The sequence below is a fragment of the Balaenoptera ricei genome, chromosome 10 (genome assembly GCF_028023285.1).
Source record: "Balaenoptera ricei isolate mBalRic1 chromosome 10, mBalRic1.hap2, whole genome shotgun sequence".
NCBI lineage: Eukaryota > Metazoa > Chordata > Mammalia > Artiodactyla > Balaenopteridae > Balaenoptera > Balaenoptera ricei.
The window spans coordinates 68,178,431-68,186,670 of NC_082648.1; the positions used below are offsets into that span (position 1 = coordinate 68,178,431).

At 44.1% G+C, this 8,240-nt stretch overlaps 1 protein-coding gene across 3 annotated transcripts; it reads left to right on the plus strand.

The window, feature by feature from the left end:
- Window positions 1-943: 943 nt before the first annotated feature.
- Window positions 944-7,658, plus strand: MYF5 (myogenic factor 5). 3 transcript variants are annotated; one of them, XM_059936593.1, is made up of 4 exons: window positions 944-1,329; window positions 5,257-5,783; window positions 6,627-6,702; window positions 7,106-7,658. In XM_059936593.1, the coding sequence occupies exons 2-4, from the start codon at window positions 5,283-5,285 to the stop codon at window positions 7,294-7,296; spliced, it is 768 nt and encodes a 255-aa protein (XP_059792576.1). In that variant the 5' UTR covers window positions 944-1,329; window positions 5,257-5,282; the 3' UTR covers window positions 7,297-7,658. The 3 variants fall into 3 exon arrangements, with proteins under 3 accessions (XP_059792576.1, XP_059792574.1, XP_059792575.1); XM_059936591.1 differs by having other exon boundaries at window positions 945-1,329; window positions 2,529-5,783; window positions 7,106-7,657; XM_059936592.1 differs by having other exon boundaries at window positions 945-1,329; window positions 3,999-5,783; window positions 7,106-7,657.
- The last annotated feature ends 582 nt before the right edge of the window (window positions 7,659-8,240 follow it).

Below are 8,240 nucleotides of genomic sequence, written 5' to 3' on the forward strand. Positions count from 1 at the left end.
TGCCACAACTGAAATCAGATGTCATAAGTGACCAGGTGAACTCATTTACTTTATAACTGTGCATATATTTATAATAAGATTTGTGTTATAGTCTGCTCATCAGCAGAAAGCTTTTATCAATTCATGGACTTTAATTGCTGATAGATTTTATTCAGCCTTTGCAAATCAAATCCTCTCTATCTCTCTTAGCTGGGTAACTTGAGAAACTGTTTGGAATAAGTTTGCCTATAGAAGTCTCTTCATTAAATAGAGCAAATATTTCCCAAAGACTTCATGTGACCTCCACTGCTATAGCTGATATGTTAGGCTTTCCAATGAAATCCTTGGTGTGTTTGCAATTTAAATGTTTTTATTTGATATTAATGATGATAAGCTTGACTAAGGCCAAAACCAAAACAAACAGGGCTGTGGAAGCAGAAAATCAAGATGTTAATAACTTGGTAAAGATAAGCAATTTGAGATTAAAACTGAGCCTCTTTCCAGAGGCAGGCTTGAAGTTATCAAGTATAAAATAACGAGTGACTTTCTCTTTTATGTTACTATAGAAATAATTTGTAGAATGTCAAATGTCAGCTTTCTGAAACTAACTTTAATCATCACACCTGGATCATTGAGTTTCAAGCCTGAACGTAGTGGAAATACACTTATGTCTAACGGACTCATTTTTTTTTTTTCAGACTCTTTCATATGTTTTTAGGGTGGAGGTGTGGTGCTAAAATTCAGTGTTCCCAAGTCCTCTTGAGACTGGCAGAGACTGGGCTGTGAAAGTGACCTCTATCCCTATTAAGACATTTCTTAACTCAAAGTTAGAATTTACCCATCTGTGCTTTTCTCTTAGTAATATTTTATCCCTTTTATTCATCTCAAAACCTTCCTCCTACAACACCTTATCTGGAAAAACTATTTTTAAACAATTTTAGTTTAAACTTTGAATATCTCATTTCCTACTCTACTGCATTAGTAAATTAGCAATAACATGGCATTTCCTCAAAGAGCTAAGCCATCAAGACATTTCTCCAAAGGACTCCTCCAGTCACTCCCTTAAAGTCAGAAGAAGTGTTACAAAAGATGACCCTCCTTCCTAGAGGTTTCATTCTGAAAAAGCAATTTTTTGCAAGCCTAGTTCAGAGTCAGCCTGTGAGACGGAATGCCTATGCCATGTGCTGGAACAAAGATAATGCTGCAAGGACTGGCTACTTTCTCTACTCTCAAGGCTGCTAAAAGTCCTTACTTAGGCCTTTGATCTCTCCTGGGAGTCTTCGAATTCAAGCAGAGGCCAATGTCTTCCTCAGCTGTCTTCTCCACAAATTCTTCCAGCAGCTTTGGCAGGTACTAATGTGTTTACTTAGGTGTGCCTGGTTCCCAGAGCTAACAGCGGTTTGAAATTGTTTAGCACGTTGTTACGTCAGATATAATAAGCAAAAATTTCAAGAACAACTCCCTTGGTCCAGGAGTTGATAAGGGTCTCAAGTAGGGGCAGAAACGAATTGAAATGAACTTGTCTTCCTATGTATATTTGATTTCTCCTGCTAAGAGAAGCATGGAGAATTTTCAATTGTGCAGAATTCCTAGGGTGGGCAAATTTTACTAAAAAAGGAAGCTCTAAGCATCATTTTGCTGGTGTGGTCTGTCCATCAACACTAGGATCGTTGCCATAATGGTTAAACTAAAATAGGTTCTCTTTAAAAAAAAAACAACTTGATGATTACTTAAAGGTCTTTGCAATTAAAACCTGCTTACAAGTCTAAATTGTAAGAAAATTAAGCATGTGTTTATTTTTATTCAGAATGTAAAACGACACAAAAATTTAAAAACATTATATCTATTGATACTTCACCAGAACCTTGGTGGGCATTCATTTATAACACCCAGCTGGGCTGAGTTTTCCTCCCATTATCTGACTACTGTGATACTTTCCTAGCAGACAGTCAGTGTTGGAATATCATTTCTAACAACCCGTTTACATATTAGACAATCGTGAGTTTTCTCTGCACGGAAGACATCCACTTCTCTGGAGAAATAGTGGAAAACAGTATTTTCATTCTTTTCTATGAGAAGCAAAAGCCAGTCTAGTCTGATTTTGAGAAGAAGAGGCCACCCAGATGAGCACTGCAAACGACCTTTTTAAAAAAAAGTAAATTTTAACCTTTTTCATACTTCTCTGTGCAATTTTCCCACTCAAAAAAAAAATTTTTTTTTCTCTGTCTCGTTCACTCAGTTTCGCATTTTCCCCTCCCACGGTCTTTCCTGGGAAAAGCGCAGGGGAATCTCTCCCGAATTAGGGGAGCCCAGCCATCTTTGAGGCGCTGGCTTCCTGCCTTCTTTGTATCCTGCCTCCCAGTTTTTGATCTCTTTCTCCTCTCGCCCCTGACAGAGGTCTAAAAGTTTTGTCTCGTTTTTTTAACTTTGGTGCTCTGAGATCCTATTTTCAGCACTTGGGTCCCAAGGGTCCTCAACCCTGGACCCTGTTTCCCCCCTAGCAAGTCCCATTAAGCCGCCGGGCGCTTGTGTTTTCTCGGCTTCTTTAGTTCCACTCACCCGCGGCACTCTGGTAAATTTGTTTGAGATCACCTTACCAAAGACAGCCCTAACCTCTGAGAACCACCGTTCCTGACAGAGCCGCCTGAGTGACAGCGTCTTCCCAGCCCGGGAGCCGAGGGAAAGCTGTCGGGGACCGGCGTTTGCGAGTTTCTGCTCTGGAGCGTTAAGGACGCGCAGTGAGAACGAACCGATTGAAGAAAAAAACAAACGAAATTCACCCCTAGGAGCACAAGCTCTCCAAGGGGATGCCTAGTTTCTAATTCTGTGTGACCGGGGGCCAATGACTTACTCCTTGAGCTGGGTTACCTTCTTTTAATAATGGGTCCAGTTACAGTTGCCACAAAATTGTTGGAAGTCATAAACGAGTGAATACATGGAAAGGGTTGGGAACAGTGCATGGCAAATAGAAAATTCTTTATAATTGTTTGCTCCACACATCCCACGCTGAGCAGTTTGGGTACAAAGCACATTAGGTGCCTGGTGGAAAGAAATCAGCTGAAAGGCAAGATAAATTCTATCTTCCACTTAAAGTTTATTTGTGCCCAAATCTTAAATCTGCACACAACTCAGTTTTAGCTTCGAGCAGTGTGTGAACTTCTGGACTCTCTAGGCAGAGAAAATGGTACTATTGCTGCTGACCAGAACCTGTGGGACTTGGCTGAGAATTCCCCGATGAGAGTATCTATCCACTATTGTGTTTCAGAGGTAGCAGTGTGCATGGTTTGGAATGTTTCCACCCCGCCTGGATGAGTTCTTTAGGAACTTAATTCTTTTATCTGGTGTAGCCCTGGGTACCTATTCATTTCAATGGCATCCACTTGTTAATAGTCCTAAATAAGGTACAGATGAATTTCCCACAGGCCTACTAAGCAGCCCGTTGGTATGAAAGGGCCTGATTTTCGAGGGTGGATGGTGATGGTGGCGGTGGTAGTGTCTTTGTCTTAGAGATGACAGAACTTGGAAGAGAGGACTGCGGCTGGGATGTCTGTAGCAAACCTTAGTGACTGACACTCTCCCACCTCTGGTTTCTGGGGCCTTCACTTTGGAGTACAGATTTCACCTGAAAAAGTTAATACTCCTCTGGCTCCTGCAGACAGGGATCTGCCTGCCAGGGTTGCTTTCGGAAAATAATTTTAGGAAAAAGTCATAGAAAAGAAAGCTCCCCCGGCCCCCAGTATGTTCGGAGTCACAACAGTTACTGGACTGTATGACGCAAGATCAAGGTGAGAACTCTCTCTCCTCTTTGAATGAGGCTACAAGGCCTGATCCCAAACTTCAGAACACTACTTGTTTAGACCTGAAGTAAGAGCTTTTCCCGTATATAAACAGCAAGCTCCCCCCCCCCCCACCGGCAAGTGATTTGGTAGTGGGTTAAGTAAGGGTGGAGGAAGATTGACAAAAGCTGATTAATAGGTTCATTGTCACTTAAATGGAAGCCCTCCCCTCTCGCCTTCTAGCCACCAAAGTTTCAAAGACCCTGCTGTGATTGCTTTTCTGGAAGGCTTTTGTCGCCAAAGTGTGTGAAGTTTCTCGGATTGGAGGAGTTGGAAATTTTACACGAGCCAAGAAGGATTGCTGTGCCGGCAGCTGGGACGCATCTGTAACGGTGTTAGTTTGCCTGAAAGCAGAAAATTAGCGACCCCAAAGCCCTGCTTGGCTGTTTAGTCTGTAGAAACGACAGGGCGGAGCAGAAAGAGAGGGAGAAGGGAGACGCACCCCTGGAAAGAAGTTCGCCTTCTAAAACTGGGTTTCTTAGAATACAAATCTTAGGAGACGCAGTCAGTGTCTATCTTCCGCCGGCTCAGGGCCCATCAAAGGTCTGGCGCAAAACAGGAGGCGCTCAGCAAACATGCGCATAAGAGGGAAAGAGAGGAAGGGAGGTGTGTTCCTGGCCACCTGGCCCTCCTGAGCCCACGCCTTTTAGATGAGCATAGAGAACTCAGAGCGGGCTCTGTCTTGGCGAAAAGGAACCTCCCCCTCCCCGCTTACCCCCAATAACACAGAGCCTACAAAATGGCAATATGATGAGAAACAAAACAGATTAAAAAAAAAAAATCTAGATCCACTCCATTATTGAAAGTGCCACTTCAAGTTTTTAGCAACCGTTATTTGGCCTACTGGCTGAAAAAATGCCTGACACAACTAAAGTTCATGAAAAAGAGAAACACCTGAAAATAAAGTGATTCCCTCGTGTCCCGGACTGGGAAGGCAGGTCCGCTTTTGGTGTCAGCTGAAGTAGGGCGTTCTATTTACTAATTATCTTTTTTTAATGTGAGAGCAATCGTACAAAAAGTTGGATTTCCTTCGTTCCTTTTGCCTGCGACACCCTTTAAGTGTCCCTTGGTTTAGGTATGCTAGAGTGTGCAAGTAAGCGGGTTGGGGAGGCATCACCCCCGCCCCAGCAGAAATGCAGTAAAACCATTAGCGTCAAAAGGGGCAGTAAACAGCAAATTGTCTCTAGAGGAAAGGCGGAGGTTTGCCCAGACAGCCCCGGCGGGGGTTGCGGTGGGATATGCTAATAGTGCGGGGCCACTGGGGCCGGCCTCCCTTCCCCAGGAATATATAAAGAGCCTCAACCCCAGCGCGGCCGACCCAGGCCGCCAGGCGCCTGCCCTTGTTAATTACCGGAGAAACCGACCAGGGAGCTCCGCCCGGGACTCGCCTGCCCGCAGCGGCGCCAGGCTCCGGTTTCTCCCCTATCTCGCTGCTGCCCAGGTGCACCTCCTGCCTCTCCGCAGAAGATGGACATGATGGATGGCTGCCAGTTCTCGCCTTCTGAGTACTTCTACGATGGCTCCTGCATCCCGTCCCCCGAGGGCGGGTTCGGGGACGAGTTTGAGCCGCGAGTGGCTGCTTTCGGGGGGCACAAAGCAGACCTGCAGGGCTCAGACGAGGACGAGCACGTGCGAGCACCTACGGGCCACCACCAGGCCGGCCACTGCCTCATGTGGGCCTGCAAAGCATGCAAGAGGAAGTCCACCACCATGGATCGGAGGAAGGCGGCCACCATGCGTGAGCGGAGACGCCTAAAGAAGGTCAACCAGGCTTTCGAGACGCTCAAGCGGTGCACCACGACCAACCCCAACCAGAGGCTGCCCAAGGTGGAGATCCTCAGGAATGCCATCCGCTACATTGAGAGCCTGCAGGAGCTGCTGAGGGAACAGGTGGAAAACTACTACAGCCTGCCGGGGCAGAGCTGCTCCGAGCCCACCAGCCCCACCTCCAGCTGCTCTGACGGCATGGTAAGAGAGAGCTCTGCACCCACTAGGCCCTTCCAATCTTTTGCAAAAACCTTTACATCTCATTTAGACCAGGTGTAGCGACCAAACAGCCAGTAGTTACTGGTGGATAGTTGGGGGTGGCGATGGGCAGGCAGTTGCTGAAAGAGAAGAGAGGTGCCGCATTTAGACAGATGCCAGGAAACAGGTAGCTGCGGACCAGGAGTTCAGTTTGACTTCCTACCAAGTTCTAAGTGTACATCGTAGGAGGAGGTTGTCACGTGAGATAGGTGGCTGTGAACGATCAATCAGATGTTTTCTCTACAACTCAGTTTATTTCCAATATATTACCACCAGTGGCCCCTGCCATACACTAACGTCTAAAGCCAACTGTGTGAGGCTTCCACTGTCCCGCAGTTTGTAACTTAAGAAAGAAACGCCCGCGTGACCCGAGTCCCTGCTCTGCTGAGGCCTGGCTGGAAGATGTTGATGCATTCTTTACAGAGGGCGTTTGCGCCAACGCTGCCAGGTTTTAATGTGGTTTTGCCCTGGGAAAGTGCTCTCTCTCTGAATTAGTGTGGCTTCCTTCTACTCCAATCCATTTTGCATGGTTAACCCAATGCACATGGCTGCTGAATTCCACCCGCCCTCTTCCTTTTGCTGCCTCTCTCCTCTTCTCCAAGCACAGAGATTGACCTCAGTGCCCTTGCAATTTGGTGAGGCTAGCCCTTGCTAAATCAAGGCAATGAAGGTATTTGAGAGTGGTCAGCTTATGGAGCTGGTGGGCAAGCACTGCCTCACCCTAGGTCAGAGCATCTTTTGCCAAGACCTGAAAACAAATGCCTTCTTTTGTGTCTTTTATTATAGCCCGAATGTAACAGCCCTGTCTGGTCCAGAAAAAGCAGCAGTTTTGACAGCGTCTACTGTCCTGATGTACCAAATGGTAAGAACTGATGACTTCAGAGGAGTTTAAAAACCAGTTCAACTTCACAATTCAGCCTATCAAAGCAGAGTCTGTTCTTCCATGCGGTATTGGGAAGAGGATAGAATGGTATTTATGGCGTTTTGGGACAGAGCAAAATAAACACACATCATCTGCTCAAAATCCCCCTAACAGATACATCCATGCACACACACAGACGTAGGAGCTTTTGCTTGAAATATTACCGGGGTGCTTCTCCACTCCCCACCTTCATCCCCATGAATTGCTAGATATTTGTTGCAAATTTCTACATCAGGCTTTCTGTGACCACCTGACCTCTGGGTCTCAAAGGAGCTGACCTGCTGCTTAAGGGGCAACATAAGCAAGGATTTTTTTTTTAATGGTTTTCTCTTTGTATCCTTAGTATATGCCACGGATAAAAGCTCCTTATCCAGCTTGGACTGCTTATCCAGCATAGTGGATCGGATCACCAACTCAGAGCAACCTGGATTGCCTCTCCAGGACCCAGCCTCTCTCTCCCCAGTTGCCAGCACCGATTCTCAGCCTGCAACTCAAGGGGCCTCTAATTCCAGGCTCATCTATCATGTGCTATGAACTAAAAATCTAGTCTAGATCAGTTCTGCCAGGAGGGCCTATTATACAGGAGGAAAGAGGCCCAAAAAGTCCCAAAGCAAGACAACCTGTAAATAAACATTTCCTTTCAGTTGTAAATTTGTAAATATTATCTTGCCACTTTATAAGAAAGTGTATTTAACTAAAAGTCACTATTGCAATTAATACTTTCTTTTCTTCTTTTCCTTTGTCTTGCTTTAGATATATAGTTCCAGAGATACTATTTCTTATAGGAGGCAGTTCATCAAAGGTAGCTTGTTGCAATGCTTAACTTATATTTTTTATAAATATTGCTTATCAAAATATTACATCTGATGTTTAGAGCTTTATTTTTTTCTTTAAAACTTTAGAATAGCTGTAAATCAGTTATAGGGAGTTTATATATATTTAACTTTTTTGCTTGTCTCTTTAATCCTTTGATTATATTGTGTTAAATAAAAATATAACAATACTGCCTAATGGTATATATTTTGATCTTTTCTTATAAGAAATGCATCTTTTTAATGTAAGCACAAAATAGTATTTTGTGGATGATTTCAAGATATAAGAGATTTTGGAAATTCCACCACAAATAAAATTGTTTAAATGAAGAAACATTTTGGTTTATGATTTTGTTGAAAGAACCCCCTAATGGAGTTGGCAGTCATTGATATAATATTTTTAAGGTGGGGCTGAAAAGGCTGAAACAGTTGGTTTTATAGATAAATCTGAATATTTATCATCTCATGGACTCAGTTTAGGTCCTGTTGGTGTCACAGATGAAAATACCACATTTCTATTTTAAGCATATTTCAAGGGAGACTGCTAACTAAAATTTTTCTTTTATCTTAATGTTGCACCATATAATGTCAAGTTGTGTGTGTATGTGAGGGAAAGACAGAAGTTATTCAGGACAATAAAATATTTTTAAACAAAAAGAATGTACA

Excerpts from the sequence above, each read along its gene's own strand:
- MYF5 (XM_059936593.1), top strand. The coding sequence starts at position 5,283 with ATGGACATGATGGATGGCTGCCAGTTCTCGCCTTCTGAGTACTTCTAC. Across the intron at positions 5,784-6,626 it reads CCAGCTGCTCTGACGGCATG|CCCGAATGTAACAGCCCTGT; the intron begins GTAAGAGAGAGC and ends CTTTTATTATAG. Across the intron at positions 6,703-7,105 it reads CTGTCCTGATGTACCAAATG|TATATGCCACGGATAAAAGC; the intron begins GTAAGAACTGAT and ends TTGTATCCTTAG.